The sequence below is a fragment of the Amphibalanus amphitrite genome, unplaced genomic scaffold, assembly GCF_019059575.1.
Source record: "Amphibalanus amphitrite isolate SeventyFive unplaced genomic scaffold, NRLGWU_Aamphi_draft 000250F_arrow, whole genome shotgun sequence".
NCBI lineage: Eukaryota > Metazoa > Arthropoda > Thecostraca > Balanomorpha > Balanidae > Amphibalanus > Amphibalanus amphitrite.
The window spans coordinates 2,399-21,856 of NW_024881745.1; the positions used below are offsets into that span (position 1 = coordinate 2,399).

The following is a 19,458-nucleotide window of genomic DNA, read 5'->3' on the forward strand; positions in this document are numbered from 1 at the left end:
AATTGGCTGAGACCGCCACTTGGGCGCGGGTTAAATTAAATTTATCTAAATTTTCCGTTTGTTTATTTGCGCAAATATGTAACAAATTAATTTACGAAATGATAGGAGTAAGGGATTTATACACATCGCCACAACGCATGGGGAGAACATCGTACATCTATCAAAGGTCAACCGACATCCACATATTTCCATTTTGATAATGTTATTCAGCATTCATACAATACAATGTCTTATGCAACTTTGTCTTATTGATTATACCTACCTAATGGTAATCCATAGCACTAGGTCTACAATTAGCCAGTCTGAAAGCATGCACGAAGCCAGCCGTCTGCCCTATTCGCCGTGCGAACCATTCGTTCCGCATGTGGCAGCGCAGGTTCGTCAAACCGTCCACGAGGGTTGCTGTGATACCACCCATATCGATTGAGGAGTTTCGGCGCGCGGGGCGCGGGCTGCCCCCCGCGGGCACTGGGTGGGGGGTGGGGGCAGGGGGACGGGGGCAGTGCGATTGTGGTACAGGCGTGAACACCGTATCGGCGCAAACGCCAGTGTTGGACGGACGAGCACGCGGTTGGTCTGGTGACGGTGCCGACCTGTCACTGGTGACGGTGCTGGGGTGTGTCACTGGTGACACTGGTGTCTGTGAAAGACCGGGGCATCACTCCTCGGTCTAATAAGCTCACTCGTAAGACCCGGAATATCTGCAGCTGGTGCTCTGCAGCCTCCGAGATTACCACTGTTCTTCTGCTACGGATTTTCGTACGGACGCTGCTGATTTTCGTACGGACGCTTCTGATTTCCGTACGAACGCTGCTGATTTCCGTACAATGTGAGATACATCCACGTGTTCCCAGCTCCAATCGGCGACCACCTGCATGATAACTGTTAACTGATAACCGGGCCTCTACCCATCGTGTATAACCTGTCTAAACACTGTGTGAAGGGGTGTTACACAGCCGGTACCTATCAGCAGCACAGCTGTCGCGTCAGAGAACAGAGCTCAGAAGTCGGGCTGCAACCACCCCAACGGACAGCTAGTGTCATTTGACGGGTCCTCTTAGGCGGTCGTAGCGCTTCTGAGCCATTGAGAGGGCTGTTAGTGTGACGGATTTGACATATGAGAGAAGTTCGGCCGACGTGAAGTCGGGGTAGCGGTTAGTGGTGAAAAGTGCACCTTCATAGACCTCCGTCGGCACAGAATCGAACCAAATGCTTGGATCTGACCGAGCATTCCGTTCAGAGCAAGACAACGTCGTTACGTTTGCACTAGCTTAATAAAAAGCCACTAACTAACTCCAGAGCCTAGAGTCATCCTGACCAGCTGCAATCGTGTGAGGAGTGACCTGACGATGCACTGAAAACGTCGGCACGATGCATGTCGGAGGAAAAAGAACGCGGTAACGTCCTGCCATCATACTTCTCGTGCGCATAATCACAAGTCAAGTATATTTTAACAAACTCCAGTGAAGTGGAAATGGGATCTGAAGTCAGCTGGTGGTCGGCTGTCGTCACTGGTGAGGTAATAAATAAAGGACACGAGCAAAACTGGTGACAACACCGATGCTGATAAAAACAGCCCGGTACATCGATCCTCAGCCAGGCTACAGCTTGACGAGCAGCTGTGCCATCCTCTGAACATTCGCGCATTCTCACCACGTTGTACTTGTGCAAGTCTGCCGGGTGCCTGATGCGTAACATTGACGCAGCACAATAACTAGATCTTCGACAAAAAGACAAGATGCGAATACACCTACGAAAGAAGCTTCTGCTGGCCTGCATCCTTACCGGCATATTCGTCTTCAAGGTCACAGTTTTTATCTACGGTAACTCACAGGTGAGAGAGAAAGAGAGAGAGAGAGAGAGAGAGAGAGAGAGAGAGAGAGAGAGAGAGAGAGAGAGAGAGAGAGAGAGAGAGAGAGAGAGAGAGAGAGAGGCCAGAGGAGATAGTTGGAGGGAAAGCGAATGGGAGAAAGAAGAGGAGAGTAGTTTGGTGTGGTTTCTCTTCAGAAATACTCAGAATAATATATCGATGAATCGCGTCTGAAGTTCCTTTTCCCAGACTCAGAGCCCACACTCCTTATCTTTTATAAAAAGATAAGCATAGCGTGTAAGTAATGTTTTATTAACCCTCGCATGTGTGCGGTGTTTGCCAGCTTCTAATGTGTAGGGGGGGGGGGGGTCGGTTGGACCCCCCCTTGCCGTTTGGCCCCTGATCGAGCTAGAGCTTCGCGGAAAAAACGAGCGTGTTGCCCGTGACGAGAGGAAGCCGATGATACCCAATTTTAACCCGCGCACCGACGGGGGGGGGCGGATATCCGCCCCCCCCTGAGGTTTTTCGCGAATAGCGGGAAAACCGCGGCGCGTAGCGCCGCGAAATTTGGTATGACTATTCCCTTATCAATTTTACACATGGTGTGCAAGTTTGAACCTCCTACCTTTCAAGGTCAGGTCACCAGGTCACTTTGAATGACCCAACCTCAAGTCACTTTTTTGCAACTTTGTCACCGTGCCAGAGCTACAGTAGATGTCGGAGGCCTTTGAAAGTCGCAGGATGTTATTAGGTCATTAGTAGCTACAATTTGTATATCTCGGAATTTTGATATCGGTGACCTAAGGTCAGGTCAATTTCGCGACCTCCCCATTATAAGTCAATGGGGGAAAAATCAACTCCCTGTTTTTACCACTAAAACGGGTCGGAATGGCCCCATATACCATACATGACTTCATATACGATCAACCTTCACTACCTTGAGGTCTGTTTTGCTGTTGGGCAGCTGTGAGGTCATGTGACGTCATCAAAGGTCACCAAAGGTTTTTGGCCAATAACTCCGTACAGGAACAAGATACAGACGCGTGGATGGTCTCATTATGTTCAGCTCGTCAAGACGCATCGAATGATATACATGATGACCTCGAGGTCACGTGACCTGAGGTCAACCTTTGACCTTGACCTTTCGAGGTCAACATATATATCATTCGATGCGGATTGACGAGAGGATCACGATGATGCCCTTAGTTTGTTCCTATCTTGACTAATTCGAAAGTTATTCGAGAAAAACTCTCTCCATATTCAGCGCCGCCATTTTGACTTTTTCGACCCCTGTGACGTCATCTTTGACCTGACCTGAAAATGACCTTAGTAAAAATTGTAGATCTTGGCCGTGCGTATCCGATGCCGTTTACCGCTTGTCGCTATCTTGCTTCGTTCTCGAGATCTCAGGGGGGGGCGGTCATCCGCCCCCCCCCCGTCGGTACTAAGTTGGCGCAGACCCCCGTCGGTGCGCGGGTTAATGTCCTAGGTCATTGGTTGACCTTCCAGGTCAGGTCAATGACCCAAAGTCGGGAAAATCGGGACCTATTAGAAAGTCGTAAAGTGTGGCTGCTAAGGGGTTTTTCGGGGTGCTGATCACGAATATCGTGCTAGTTTTGATCACAGATGATGATGATGTCTTTAAGCATTTAGACCAGGTCGGGTCAGGTCAGGTCAGGTCAACCAGTAGGGGCTGTGACAGGTATTCGTAGTACGTGTCAACCGCCTCTGACAGATTCGTAACATGTTACGAAGGCACCAAAACTACTTCGTAAATGTTCAAATGGTTGCTAAATTCGAATTCAGCTCCAAAAACTAGCCTAGAAACATGTAAAACTCGAAAAAGTGAACCGAGGTCACCCGAGGTCACCAAAGGTCAATGACCTGACCTGACCTTCAGGTGACCTTGACACCCACCCTAATGCATGGGAGCAACATCAAATCACATGTTTGAACGTTTGAAACCACGAAAAGCTTGCAAACGCGCGGCTAATGCGAGCCGACATACGCAGAATCGCGATTCCGGCCAAACATGGTCTCGGAAAAGAGGTCACAGGTCAAAGGTCATTTGGGTCAGGCTCATGAAATTTTCAGGGTAGGTGTAAAATTGATCAATCATGCGAGGGTACTGAAAGTTTCGTCGCGATCGGCCGCTTTTTACGCGAGTTATTCGCGAAAAACCATGGGGGGGTCCATCCGACCCCCCCCCCTACACATGCGAGGGTTGATACATGGATAGCCGGGTTGATGTTACAAACGACATTAACCCGGCCGGGCCCGGGGGCTATCTCAACCACCGCACCTGGGGGCGTTTTCGCCCCCCCCCCCCCCGGGGCTAACTCCGTAAATAAGGAAAACTACGGGAACAAAAGCGGTACCACACGAAAGGTTTTACAAGACGATTCAATAAAGCACATAAAATGTTTGACCTCAGGTCGATTTTCAACGTCAGAGGTCATCGTCAAAAGCAAAAACCGGCACATGTGTGCATAGTGATCTCAAAGTAAGTGTTTCAGAGGATTACATGATGCATAAGAACGCCCGAAATCGGTGTGAAATGAACTAAAAGAATGGGATGATTTCGAAGATGTGCTCAACATTCAAGGTTTACCTCAAACTTTGCACTTTTCGTACCTATATCTTGTATGCTAAATTCAGAGATGTTTTGAAATGCTTTAAAGCTTATCAGGCACCTGTTTGTGGTTCACATCTTACGATAAAAGGCTGCTCCAAAGTTGAGGTCACTGAATCCTTGCTGGAGGCTATTTCACTGATTCAAGTTAGTAATAGTAATTGAGATAATTTTGCTATCCGGAGGCTCCAAATGAATGCTTAGAGCAAAATAGATGCCAGATTCTTGATCAAAAGCTTGATGAATCCATCATATAAGTACGACCATTGATTTGCCAAGGTCAACTAAAGGTCATTCGACGTCACATGATGTCAACATAAACCTGACCTTTTCCAAACAATTATGTTAGTCGACGCGGCTTGACAATACGAATGCGTTGGCTGCCGTATCTCTAGGGTCATTTTTGTTGAAGTTATTAAAAAAAACCACCTGGGGTCGTTGACCTGACCTACCTTAGGTCACCAAAATTACATTTTTTATTTTTTTTTTATGTCAAAAGGTACACAAATGTGTTCGTAATTTGTCTTTACCTATAAACTTACCTAAAATTTGCCAGCGGCCCTGAATGCGACACGCCATTGTCCCCTCTCCTCTGGACGAACAAAGTACACTGAACACTGACTAACTAGTTACACTGACTAAGCTACGTCCCCCTCCTGACCATCAAGGATCACGCAAAGGGAGGGTGCACCTTGTCCCGGGCTTCCGACCCGCCTTGCGTCCCCATCACGGTACGGGGCAGCTCGTGATGGACAATCTCGGCCCTCCTCCCAGTTCCCGGCAGTTGGGCGAACTCGGTCGCGCGCAGAATAGGTGCACGCAACACTTGTATTGTATTGTATTGTATTGTATTGTATTGTATTACCGTCATGGACAATCCACACGAGGCGTGGCGATTACAGTCCAGAGTCTGACTTCCGGAGGATGACGCCGTCGATGCACCATCATGAGGGGAAGCATTGTACACCTGTGCAGCCCGGGACGCAGGGCACTGGGTGCGAGCAGCGATGACCTTCACCGACCTGTGGTTCCGCTCCACAATCGAGTTCCCAGTTGACCGGTGCATTGCTCTGAAGCGCAGCGAGCACTGCAAATTCCCGGCTACGGAATACGGTGCCGTTATCCGCCAGCAGTTCGACTGGGGAGCCATGCTCTAAAAATATCTGCCTCAGCTGCGCCGTCACATTGCCCGAGTCCGACCCGCGTAGTGGGCGCCACACGCAACACCACGACGGATCGCAATCAGTGACAGATAAGCACCTACGACTGATCGCGGTAGTGTGTAAACTCAATGGCAAGGTCTCACTTCCACAGCTCCCCGCCACGCCACTTAGTGGGTGCCGGGTCCACTGCGCGGCACGCATCACAGTTTGAAACCACGCTGTGCGTTCCGCGTGATATTGGGCGAAATGTTGCGGCGGGCAAAGTACAGAGTTCGCCGATCACCGGGGTGTCCAGCTCTGGTACGCCAGCTCGCTGATGGCCGACAAATCGTCTGTGGCAGCAGTGTCACCCCCGACACCATCGGCATCACCGCTGCGAGCGTCAACCTCCGCATCAGTCGCTGGCTCAGTCACACATGAGGTCACAACTTGACCTTTTCCAAACAAAGCATACATATATGTCATTCGAATTTCGAAGCGGCTTGACAAGACAAATGCGTTGGTGCCACTGCCGGAGCTCTAGGCCCATTTTTGTTAAAATCATTTGGGAAAAACTAAAACCCCAGCCGTTGACCTCAGGTCTGACCTCAGGTCACCAAAATCATTTTTTACCTAGGTAAGACGTAACACAACCGTGCGCATAAATTATTTTTACATCTAATCCTTTATTTTGGCATCTATTTGAAGTTCCCGTCCATGACGCCGAAGTTTGCCGTGCAGGGGTCTAGAAAAATCGATCCTGTCGCGTCATCAAAGGGGGCTAGGTCCTTTTTTAAACTCAAGAAGATATGAAGTTGATAAGGAAAAGGGTACGAAGAGTATGGATGGAGCTTTTCCAGGAAAGTTGGTGGGGCAAAAAGTTGTGAATTCTACAACGTCCGACTGTTAAGTTCGATAAAATACGACAATAAATTAGTTATTTTCATTACAGAGATAATATTTTGCATAACACAGACATTTCAAAGCTCCTCAATGCGAAAAAAACACTGGTTTGCTAAGCAGTAAAGTCCTGCAAATCGGCTTAAGTTGGTGGGACAAAACGCTTAGGTGGGGCAAAATGGCAAGTTGATGGGGCAGCCGCCCCACCAAGTGAATAGGAAGCTCCGCCCCTGACTAAGGGTTTCGTTTTTTTTTCTATCCCTAAGCGTTCGGGAGCTAGCGCCAATGTTCTGCTGGAGGGGGACGACCCCCCTCCTCCGGGCCCGCGAGGGCTAAGGGATGAACCAACACGTCTCATCCGGATTTTCGTTGTCCACTGAAATGCTGAAGCCGAGTGTTCCATGAATGTAGCGTTCACTGTTCTGAAGCGTATTTTCATTCGTATTTTTACTCGCCCACTGCTTTTGCACGTCATGTGGAAACAATGGGTTGGCCGGAATGACCGGCTGTGTCGCTTTGATGAATGGATTTACCTACCCATACGATGATGAGGTCACTGAGACTAGTATCGGGTCTGACACGTCACTCATCAGATGAAGGTCACATGTCACGAAACGAACACTGACCGTCTGAGCGGGTCACGGGGTCGGGTAAGGGCTGACCCTCCGTAGGGGAGGTGGGTCTCGTATAGTTACCACGCTGCCTGCCCGTCATTGCGTGTCGCCGTGTTGCCTGGCGAGCCTTCCACGGTCGATAACGAGCACATACTGTAAGGAGCGGTACAATTCCAACACAAGGGAGGGTATTGAAATATGACCCACCGGCAGGGACCGCAACGCCGCCAACAGCGCCGCTCAGTTATTTTAGTAGCAATACGGGCGTTCATGTTATTGTTACGTGCAGTTTGGTATGTTTAGTGACTATTTGGTGGTCTTGTTATTACTTTGTAAATATAATGTTCTACGATTTTGACTATGGATTCAATCCAAACATAAGCCACCTCTTCAGCCTCGATTCGGATCTTTGTATCGAATTTATATTGATTTTGCTCGGATTTATAATGGGTGTGTAACCCGTTTAAATGTTGTCTGGCTTGTTGCATGATAAGGATTTGGTGGGGCTCGAGTTTTCTCGTGTTTGGTGAGGATATCTAATGTCAGGTCCTTCAGGGTCCACACTGTGCACCTGCAGGCAGTACTCCAATCGGCATCTTTCGCCACCCTTGATGTTTATCCAGTATATACGACGGTTGAGATGGTTACAACGTAGCGGACTCCACTGCCTCAAAGCAACCAGTGTGTTACGACAGCTATTGCTACACAGGACCGCGTGCCACAGATACGACCGATAGCAATTACCCACTAAATTGGCGCCGATAAGGTATCTAATAGTAGCTCAGCTCTCCAGAGGTCACTATCGCCAGTGGCCAACTTTTTTGGCGAGGTCACATAAAAGTAAAATTAAATGTGACCTCGAATTAATTAAATGAGTAATTAATTCGAGGTCACATAATTCGAGGTAATTAATTAAATGAAAAATTAAATGAATACTGTGCTGGGTAGCGGGCAATAGTAAATATGTTGCATGATGTGGCGTTTCGGTAGCCCGAGGGTGAACGCCGAAACATGCTTCATTGTCCGAGGCGTATCCGAGGGCAATTGAGGTTTTTGCCCGTCTCGCTGGGGTAGGTAATTGATTTCCGAGTTGTCTGCTGGGAACATTTAACACCCTCCGCCCCCCGCCCCCCCCCCCGTTCTGACTGGTGAGTGACGAAACGTGGCAGCAACTGCAACTGCCGTCTGCTAGGTAAATACATATATTGCACAAAATGAAAATACGAGTATCATCCTATCTGAAAAATATCATCTTGTTGGGTACTTTATTATCTTTCGATTTTCCTGGGTCCTGCTTTTTTCTCTAACCTCCACGTGTTGACCCGTCTAGCTTTCTGACTGACCCCACCTTTTTTTGGCAGGATGAGCCCCAGTTCACCACTCCCCCGGCAATTTTAGTATCGGGAGGGCGGAGCCGCGTGCACGCCGTCAAGGTGGAGCCGGCGCCACTCCCCGAGGGGCAGAGCAGAGGGGCCGTGCTGGTGGCGCGAGCGCTGCCCAGCGGTCAACTGCCGGCTGATGAGGCCGTGCGTCCCTATCTGGGGCTGCGCAGCACATGGCAGAACGTTACATACTCGGTGGTGAGTTGGTGACGTCACTTAGATGTGACGTCAGTGGTGCAGAACGTCACCTAACTCAGTGGTGAGTTGGTGACGTCACTTATATGTGACGTCAATGGTGCAGAACGTTATCTACTCGCTGGTGGGTGTCATGCATCGTCTATGGCACATCATCTGCTTTTCGGGCATCAGCAAATAGTTCGACTGAGAAAAGAATTTAAAAAGATACATTTTTCGCTGCAACATCTTTGAAATGCAGGAGGGACGAATTGAGTTGACGTTGTACCTAAATGATAATACTTTGTCAAAATTTGTGTGAAACTTGAAAGAATTTCCTGCACCCATTGTTGAACGACGTGATATGGATAACGTTTTACCTTGCTGGCCAAAGCCACGTCAGTTCATTCACAGATATTGTGTGCTCTTTGCTCACCGACAGGGAAAGTTTTTCATCTTCTCCGCCTACTTCGATAGGCGACTGGATAAGAAGTTTGTTCGTATTATCGCCACGGGTCGGCTACGTCTTCCGCGCACCATCCGCGCCCTGCAGTGCGTCCTGCACTACAGCGACGGCTCGAAAGTGAGGGACTTCACATGAGTGGGGACTGAGTCGCCTCCTGCGAGGGAGCCCACTCGATATATCACAGTGACTCACAACGGTAGTTCCCGCGTCGGTTTATATAAGTATGCCAATCACAGTATCTGTTTGTTCTTTGTAATGCTGCATCGCGCGCTTTAACCCTATTAGTGGCAGGCTCCTGGCTACCCCTATTAGTGGCAGGGGGGGCTGTTTACGACCCCCCCCCCCTGATATCTCGAGATCTAACGGGCCGATTTTCAAAATTCAAACGGCATTCGATTTCGCTCAACGTGATCTACATTTCTAAAAAAAAAAAATGTCAATAGAGGGGGGTAAAAACGGGCAAATTGCAGATACATTTTAGACTGTTTATCACGGCCAGGTTTCCGAACCAATCTTAACGCAACTTTTGCCGATCGATAGAGAATGAATCAGGCGTTCACATGGATCCTAAAATATGCATTTTCAAAAATCATAGGCGGATACAGATCATTGAGATTGGGGATACATAACAAGTATAGTAAATAAGGTTTTTTTGATACTGTTTCTAAAAAGGGTGGTAATGGTTTTGTTATGTTACAATTTTCTTATGAGAGAACGACTACAATTGTATTGGTCATGCATAGGCGGTGTCAGGGCACCTATGTTGGGAGGTAAAACATACCCCCCCCCTTTTTGGACGCCTGGATCCGCCTATTACGGCAAAAACGTGTCAAAAGAGGATGCACAATAACTTTGTATATGTTATCACATGATACCTTTCATTCACTGTTCGTAAAACTGGTGCATACAGTTATAATACATCAGCATCGTGATCTTCGCCCAAATGACTCGCTTCACGAATAGGACCCCCCAATTCCCAGTGCTCTGGAGCCGCCCCTGGTAAAGTTATGAACTTGAAATTTTCAGGGAATGTGCCCAATTTAGTTTTAGGAAAAGTCAAAAAATTTCAGCATCGTAGGTTCAGCGGTTTTGGATATATTCCCGAAAAACCTGAGGGGTGGATGAAAACAACCCCCCCTGCCACTAATAGGGTTAACCCTCGCCCGTATAAGGGGGGGGGGGTCGAACGGACCCCCCCATGATTTTTCGCGAATAACTCGGGTAAAAAGCGGCCGATCGCGACGAAACTTTCAGTACCCTCGCATTGATCAATTTTACACGTTACCTGAAAATTTCATGACCCTGGCCCCAATGACCTTTGACCTGTGACCTCTTTTCCGTGACCATGTTTGGCCGAAATCGTGATTCGGCGTATGTCGGCTCGCATTAGCCGGGCGTTTGCAGGCTTTTCGTGGTTTCAAACGTTCAAACATGTGATTTGATGTTGCTCCCATACATTAGGGTGGGTGTCAAGGTCACCTGAAGGTCAGGTCAGGTCATTGACCTTTGGTGACCTCGGGTGACCTCGGTTCACTTTTTCGAGTTTTACATGTTTCTAGGCTAGTTTTTGGAGCTGAATTCGAATTTAGCAACCATTTGTACATTTACGAAGTAGTTTTGGTGCCTTCGTAACATGTTACAAAGCTGCCAGAGGCGGTTGACACGTATTACGAATACCCGTCACAGCCCCTACCGGTTGACCTGACCTGACCTGACCCGACCTGGTCTAAATGCTTAAAAACATCATCTCTGATCAAAACTAACACGATATTCGTGATCAACACCACGGAAAACCACATAGCAGCCACACTTTACGACTTTCTAACAGGCCCCGATTTTCCCGGTTTTCGGGTCATTGACCTGACCTGGAAGGTCACCCGATGACCTAGGACCATAAAATTGGGTATCATCGGTTTCCTCTCGTGACGGGCAACACGCTCGTTTTTTCCGCGAAGCTCTAGCTCGATCAGGGGCCAAACGCGAGGGGGGGTCGTACCAACCCCCCCCCCCCCTTGTGCCGTCGAAGGACGCAAAATGGCCTGTGTCGGCGAGGGTTAACCCTCGCCCGTAATGGGGAGGGGGGTCGAACACCCCCCATTGGTTTTTCGCGAATAACTCGCGTAAAATGCGACCGATTGCGACGAAACTTTCAGTACCCTCGCGTTAGTCAATTTCACACCTACCCTGAAAATTTCATGACCCTGACCCAAATGACCTTTGACCTGCGACCTACTTTTCGAGACCATGTTTGGCTGGAATCGCGATTCGGCGTATGTCGGCTCGCATTAGCCGCGCGTTTGCAGTCTTTTCGTGGTTTCAAGCGTTCAAACATGTGATATGATGTTGCCCCCATGCATTAGGGTGGGTGTCAAGGTCACCTGAAGGTCAGGTCAGGTCATTGACCTTTGATGACCTCGGTTCACTTTTTCGAGTTTTACATGTTTCTAGGCCAGTTTTTGGAGCTGAATTCGAATTTAGCAACCATTTGAACATTTACGAAGTAGTTTTGGTGCCTTCGTAACATGTTACGAAGCTGTCAGAGGCGGTTGCCACCTACTACGAATACCCTTACTGGATGACCTGACCTGACCTGACCCGAACTGGCCTAAATACATGAAGACATCATATCTGTGATCAAAACTAACATGATATTCGTGATCAGCTCCCTGAAAAACCCCATAGCAGCCACACTTTACGACGTTCTAACAGGTCCCGATTTCCTCCCTTTGGGGTCATTGACCTGACCTGCAAGGTCAACCAATTACCTAGGACCTTAAAATTGGGTATTATCGGCTTCCTCTCGTCACGGGAAACACGCTCGTTTTTTTCCGCGAAGCTCTAGCTTGATCAGGGGCGAAACGGCAAGGGGGGGTCCAACGGCCCCCCCCCCCTTATACGTCGCGGCTGGAAAAACACCAATACGGGCGAGGGTTAATTTATTTACAAAATAAGTATAGTGTTCTGGAACAAGCAACTGAATTACATTTCCATCTGAGTTGATAAGGTGGATCGATTGGTTCATTGATCTGAATTGAATTGGAATCGTACTGAGGTGAATCACCGACACGTTGATATTGATTTATATTTCAAGGATAAATAAATTCAATGGAATGTAATCAGTGATCTAAGCGGTAAAGTTGATAGACGGTAGGCAGATTATAGAATTATTCAATGATGCCTCCTTCGTTCCTCTACAGACATTTTTTTATAAAAGCGAAATACGTCGCAAAGTCTCTCTAGCTGCAAAAAAAAAAAAATCCTGAGTGTGCCTGATTAGCTCCTTAGAGCCGTGAGGGCAGTGGATAGCGGTTCAAGGAGGGATGGGGTAGCTGTGCCGCCTCTCTCTCTCAAGTTTGGATTGTCTGAATTGTCTTCGGCAGTAGCGGCGGAACACCTTCAATTAACCCTCGCCCGTATTGGTGTTTTTCCAGCCACGAACGTATAAGGGGGGGGGGGGTCCGTTGGACCCCCCCCTTGCCGTTTCGCCCCTGATTGAGCTAGAGCTTCGCGGAAAAAACGAGCGTGTTGCCCGTGACGAGAGGAAGCCGATGATACCTAATTTTAAGGTCCTAGGTCATTGGTTGACCTTGCAGGTCAGGTCAATGACCCAAAAGTCGGAAAATCGGGACCCGTTAGAACGTCGTAAAGTGTGACTGCTATGGGGTTTTTCGGGGCGCTGATCACGAATATCATGTTAGTTTTGATCACAGATGATGTCTTAATGCATTTAGTCCAGGTCGGGTCAGGTTAGGTCAGGTCAACCAGTAGGGGTCCTGCCGGGTATTCCTAGTAGGTGTCAACCGCCTCTGACAGCTTCGTAACATGTTACGAAGGCACCAAAACTGCTTCGTAAATGTTCAAATGGCTGCTAAATTCGAATTCAGCTCCAAAAACTAGCCTAGAAACATGTAAAACTCGAAAAAGTGAACCGAGGTCACCCGAGGTCACCAAAGGTCAATGACCTGACCTGACCTTCAGGTGACCTTGACACCCACCCTGATGCATGAGGGCAACATCATATCACATGTTTGAACGCTTGAAACCACGAAAAGACTGCAAACGCGCGGCAAATGCGAGCCGATATACGCCGAATCGCGATTCCGGCCAAACATGGTCTCGAAAAGTAGGTCACAGGTCAAAGGTCATTGGGGTCAGAGTCATGAAATTGTCAGGGTAGGTGTAAAATTGATTAACGCGAGGGTACTGAAAGTTTCGTCGCGATCGGCCGCTTTTTACGCGAGTTATTTGCGAAAAACCATGGGGGGGGGGTCCGTTCGACCCCCCCCCCCCTATACGGGCGAGGGTTAAGGGGGGGGGGGGCACTGCCGACTTTTGGTCCCATTCTTTCCATGCAACGTCCATAGGGCTTATGTTAAAATGCCCAAATCAAAGGGGGGCGCACGGTGCACCGGTGCCCTCCCCGTTCCGCCGCCTATGGTCTTCGGGACATTTAGCAGTCTTGTTCTGTCCCGGCAGATCACATTCCCTGTTCTCTCTTGACATTATAATTTTATAGGTAGGCATCAGTTACTCTGCTGTCCCTGGACCTGAGACAGTAGGTAGGCTACTCTTGGCAGATAACGTCTATTTTTTTTTCTGGTCAGTGAACAGTCTGTTCTCCGTTTCGGCAACTGATGGACTGATGGTCTATTTTTTTCTCGGCTGTTGACACTTTGTTCTCTGCCTATAGGCAGCCTACATGACCTGTTCTCTCTTTCTCTCTCTCTCTCTCTCTCTCTCTCTCTCTCTCTCTCTCTCTCTCTCTCTCTCTCTCTCTCTCTCTCTCTCTCTCTCTCTCTCTCTCTCTCTCTCTCTCTCTCTCTTTCCCTCGGCAGGAGACGGTAACCGCCGAACACAAGGTGATCCGGGAGAACTGGGGCCTGGCCTACACGGCCCGGTTCGTGCTCTGTAACACCGACAGACTCCCGCTCAGGGTGTCACTGGTGGAGAAACTGGACGATCCCAACCCGGCTACTGTGAGTCTATGATTGTGGCATGACTCTTGTCAGTTAACCGACAGAACATGATAAGCGCACTCTTTTATTCAGGTAGATATATCAAATCTAGATGTCTACCAAATGCACAGGTCATACTTCTTTAAAAAAGCTAGCAGACCATTGCGTTGATGCTTGCTTTAAAAAGCTAAAATCTTTAAGATTTGATTAATATCATTAAAGAGGATAAAACTCAAAATTTCAACCAGTTTCATTTCGTATTTCCCGCTCGTTCAAAATGCATGTAGGCGCTCTCGGCGCTACCTTTCACCCAGTTTCCTTTGGCCACCACCAGGTGGCAGTGTCCGACCTGGACCCGTCCGTGGAGCGGCTGGGCGACTTCGCCGTGTGCGTCAAGCCGTTCCACTACCAGTTCAACCGCGCCGTGTGGCTGGTGGAGTTTATCGAGTTCCACCGGCTGCTGGGCGTCAACCACTTTGTGTTCTACAACCACACGGTTGGCGCTGACGTGCAGAGGGTGCTGCGCTTCTACGAGAGCCGCGGAGTGGCCACCGTGATCCAGTGGGAGATGCAGCTCAGGTGAGGGACGGGATAGCTGTCGGACGGACAGTGCTGGTTTTAGGAACGGTCGAGGTGCACCTCAGTGCATCTTTTCTGGTTGCTTATATATGCTTTGGTTTTGCTAGGTTTTAAGCATACACTTTACGGTATACCTACAGAACACTGCCTATTACGTCACGCTTTGCAATTCGATATTGCTGAGATAGTTCCGATCATTATGTTCATATTCACATACATCCTTCTAATCCAAGTCTATGGTAACACAAATCTATGGACCGTGTTAAACACGGTCACCAACAGCACATGACCTGCCGGTCTCTAACCCGGGCGCGCTACCATCTGCCTTCCCCCCCCCCCTCTCGCCAGGTCACAGAAGGAGATTCGTACCGAAAACATGTTCGCAGCGCTCAACGACTGCGTGTACCGCTCCATGTACCGGTACCGGTACGCGCTGCTCGTGGACGTAGACGAGTACATTGTACCGCGACAGCACCTCGGCTATGGGGATATGTTTGAGCTGCTGGATAGCCGGCGGCGAGCTAACTATGGCTCCTTTGTGTTCAAGGTAGGGAGAGAGAGAGAGAGAGAGAGAGAGAGAGAGAGAGAGAGAGAGAGAGAGAGAGAGAGAGAGAGAGAGAGAGAGAGAGAGAGAGGGAGAGAGAGAGAGAGAGAGAGAGAGAGAGAGAGAGAGAGAGAGAGAGAGAGAGAGAGAGAGGGAGGGAGGGAGGGATTGCATAGGTACTGAGCCACTGTAAAGGCTGATGGATGAACATGCATGAACAAGCTTGAATGGAAGGACAGCTGCTGCACTTCCAACATGTGCCGCTGAAGACCTGTTTGTCCTTTGAAGACCTAAAGTGTCCTAAAGTGTTTGTGTCCTAAAGACCTAAAGTGTTTGAAGACCTAAAGTGTCCTTTTGTCATTGCAGAACTGTTTCTTCTACCTATATTGGGAGAACGACACAGCAGTGGCGGAGCAGCTGCAGCTCTCTCCAGCCGGCGAGCGCCGCTTCCCCTACCTAATCACCCTGTTCAAGACGCGCCGTATGCGGGAACCGTTCCGCTTCTTCTCGCGCTCCAAGTATTTTGTGGCGCCCGAGCGAGCCGTGGAGGTGGGAAACCACCAGGTCTGGCAGCACGTGCCAGGTGAGAGGAGCGTCGGCTGGAGGGGGGGGGGTCACCGGCGGTACGGCACCCACCCCGCACAGGGGGGGGGGGGGACGGTGACATCGGTCTGTGAGTGGTAGCGTCATACAGGAATTACTTTTTTGAATTTACTTTTTTCCATCCAAAGTAATGTTATTTGTTAAACATAGTAGAAGTTATCTCAGGAAGAAATAGGTATACCAAATGTATTTACTATTTACCTACTCTTGTAAGTGAATGTTTTTTTTATATATAAATTTAGTCCGAACCTTTTGCTATAAGGAAGGATTCACAAGGACAGAGCCACCGCTAAGCGAAGCTTGTTGCGGTGACACTGCCCTCTACCCTCCGATCGCGCAATTCCAGTTCTATGGCAGAATTTAGAGGCCAAAGTTTAACGTGCGCACATAGCCGCGCACGGCCGGTCCCCTCACTGACTTCGCCTGGCTACGGCCTGCCGCCACGGCCAACCGCAACCATACCTGTCAGGAGGCCCATAAATATCAAGCGCCCGTCGCGCTTCGAACCCGGACTGTTGTAACCGGGAACGCCACGCGGAGTCCAACGCTCTACCAATTGAGCTACGGGACCGGCTTATGTTTACTCATAACTGCGGCATCGTTTTCCATTCAATGGTGTGATGTCTAGTTTAGTTATAGACAGACGCTACCACTTCGGCCAGTATACGGCAATGGCCACTAGCACCGATGCACGGACGTTGTTAATAGGTCATATAGGTGGTCGCAGAGTCGTTAAACATTGACCTCGATTAATAGCAATTCCCGCGGTCCCCTGTCATTCCGCTGCTGACCGTGGAAAGCGGAACGTGTCCGTATCACTGTCCGATCTGATGGTAATGGCCCGAATACGAGCCGCGGGTGAACCCTGTCCCTCGTACATAGTTTATAAGCGACCGCCGCGCTGGGGCGTGTTACCATAGACGCGAGTCATGAAACGTATCAATATGGGCTACTTTTGTTGTATTGTTGAGGATAGATCCTCTGTCATTTTTCTTTTCTGCTCTTCTTGAATGACTATATGTCAGCACTCAGCAGGCAGCCTCGTCTCATTCCTCAGTCATATCATGCTAAATTTCGTCTGATTATATCATGAAATTTCGTTCCTCTTAGCACAACATTCGTCAGCAACCGCGCGGTTGCTTCCCTGTCACATGGACATTGCAGCGCCGTCTCGCTGTCTCGCTGTCTGGAATCGAAAATGGCAAAATGTATAATGATCTACTTCTTGCCCATTCTTCGTATGGCCACATAATTTGACATTTAATTTGAATGATTTTCTAAACCAATTAAAAACGCATTTCAGAAACTTGATGCTGTTTCACCTTCATTTATGCCTTTGAATTGAATTTTGAATAAGCTTTTGAATATTGTGACATCAGCTCAGTTTGTCTTTTCAGGTTTCAAAGCCATGTCCGTGGGAGAACACTACGGCTTAGTTCATCACTACCGAATATGTGAAATGGGAGGCTTCGAGTGCAAAAAGAAGCCGTCAGTGATTGACAGAACAACGCACAAATATCTTCGACAGCTTACTGGCCAAGTGCTCACGTTGTGCGCAGCCATCTTTGGTGATAGCTGTCCAGAGGCGCCGCCACTTGGGTCGCCATGGTAACGAGAAACAATGCAGCTTGGGTCTCCATGGCAACGCGATGCGCCACCTCAGTGCAATGCAGTGCAGTGCCTGCAGTGCAGTGATCACTGGTCATCGTGTGCTTTGTGTGCCGTGGTGGGTTGTGAGGCAGTGAAGAACATGAAGAACACCTTCAGAGTCACGAGTGGGATCAAGCAATGACAGATAGGTAGGTATGTAAGACCGATCCCATTTAGATAAAACGAAATGCCTAGTTAGGTAAGTACATGTCAGAGAGAAAGGCAGACTGAGCAGGGTATATTGAGTGAAGGGTAGGACGAACTTTGGTAGGAATTTCTAGTATAACTACTAGAAAACATACTATATGTGGTCGGGACCAGCAAAAAATTAGTTCAAACTAGAATATGGTAGCGCTTATGGTTGGCAGTCGTGACGCGCACGTGACATTCATTTATTAAATTTCTTAAATAAAAGGTCTTAGGGGCCGATTAGTGGGCAGATACATTCAATTAGCTATTAATAATTGATTATGCAAACATTCAAGAATCTACATCATTCAATTCTAGCCGAAATCACGCGGCGCTCCCAGGATTCGAACTCACGACCCTCGGATCCTTAGCCCGGTACGCTACCGACTGCGCTACCGAGGACCGCGCGCCGACGATCGGAGAGCCGGATCGCGGGTGCTGGCGTGCAGAGAAATCTTTACCCTGTACGCCGTAGAAGATCGGCTGGGTTTCGTGAAAAATGGTAGAGGAATTGTCGAAAGAAAATTCATCGATCTATCATTTGAGACTAAGAACCATTGATTCCTTTAAAGGTTGACCGAGATATCGCTCGCCGAAAACAGGCCATTTAACATGTAAACCCTATGGGCTGGTAGGAAATGTACGCCGTGGAGCAGCAGTGCTACCGACTAACTTCGGCGGGGGCCGAGACTGAGTTGTGCCATATCCATTGTCAGTTGATGACGACGCTCAAATTTGTTAAATTGTGTGGCTGCAGTTGCAGGACTGTTGCACTGCATCGTACCATAAAGCACGGTGACTATAAATAAAGTTTGCCCTCGCTCGCCGAGAACCCATGCAATTCCGCCAGGCGAGTAGGTAAGCAACTCTAAATGCGGGTATGCAGCAGTTCCCTCACCATTTATTCTTGTTTTTACTTAGCATTCAGATCAGCCGCACCAGTGCGGCCCTGCACATGTTTTTGGTGCACGTGTGAAAAACCCGATAACATTTATTGTGTGTTCACTGTTTAGTGATCAATGCCTCACGTGGAAGCGACCATGTACGACTGCCTAAGCGTCAACACTAATCTCGCTGTGATCTATTGTGCCTGTTTTCAAAAAGTGTTTGCGTGGGTCTGCGTGTATTGCCTTTCGTGCGAACATCTGACCTGCTACGACATGCCTGTTTCTGCCTATAGCGAGGACAAAAATAAACCAGTAACAGTCAGTAGGCATCGTGCCCGGAGATACAATCACCTTCGGCGGTGCGTCGAAGCCAACTGAATATCAGTTGAGAAGGGAGCCCGTCCGAACAGCATCCCATGAACTAGGTGAGATGGCCTAGCACCGTACCAAGCAGCTGCTCCTGTCAACATTAGAACTGCTGCAGCTATACGATAAAATGTTTTTCGTGCCCTTCGCGTGACGGTATTGCCTTTCATTTGGCAGTGTATTCCATCTATTTGCCTGTAACTGCAGTCGCAAGCGTTTAGATTTTACTGCTTTGCGTGGTTCAATGAGCCATTCTGTTCGTTGATTAAATAGCGTACCGTTTATTTCACTACAGTGTAATGCTTATACACAGTAGACACCATTCACCACGTTCACAAAACTATAGAGTAATAAATATCCCTAGATAATAGACACACGAGTCGCATAAACATCACTCAGAACGAAGAGACGCCAGGCATGAGATAGACCGATTGTCCCAGCCTACATCTATACCTACAACAATAACAGCTTTTTATGTAAACAGGACGCCTTTCTCGTTCCGTTTAGTTTGAGAACCAACAGGTATTACTGCTCCTATACACAAAATGATATAAAAAGGCACCAG

General features: G+C 48.5%; 1 protein-coding gene across 1 annotated transcript; it reads left to right on the top strand.

The window, feature by feature from the left end:
- Window positions 1–563: 563 nt before the first annotated feature.
- LOC122386399 lies at window positions 564–18,844 on the top strand. The gene is made up of 8 exons (XM_043375569.1): window positions 564–1,834; window positions 8,460–8,678; window positions 9,097–9,237; window positions 13,956–14,096; window positions 14,410–14,654; window positions 15,003–15,201; window positions 15,565–15,781; window positions 17,199–18,844. Exons 1-8 carry the CDS (start codon window positions 1,739–1,741, stop codon window positions 17,411–17,413), a joined length of 1,473 nt encoding a protein of 490 aa, XP_043231504.1. The 5' UTR covers window positions 564–1,738; the 3' UTR covers window positions 17,414–18,844.
- The last annotated feature ends 614 nt before the right edge of the window (window positions 18,845–19,458 follow it).

Coding starts and splice junctions, on each gene's coding strand:
- LOC122386399 (XM_043375569.1), top strand. CDS start 1,739: ATGCGAATACACCTACGAAAGAAGCTTCTGCTGGCCTGCATCCTTACC. Junction 8,679..9,096: donor AGAACGTTACATACTCGGTG/GTGAGTTGGTGA, acceptor GCTCACCGACAG/GGAAAGTTTTTCATCTTCTC. Junction 15,782..17,198: donor GGTCTGGCAGCACGTGCCAG/GTGAGAGGAGCG, acceptor TTGTCTTTTCAG/GTTTCAAAGCCATGTCCGTG.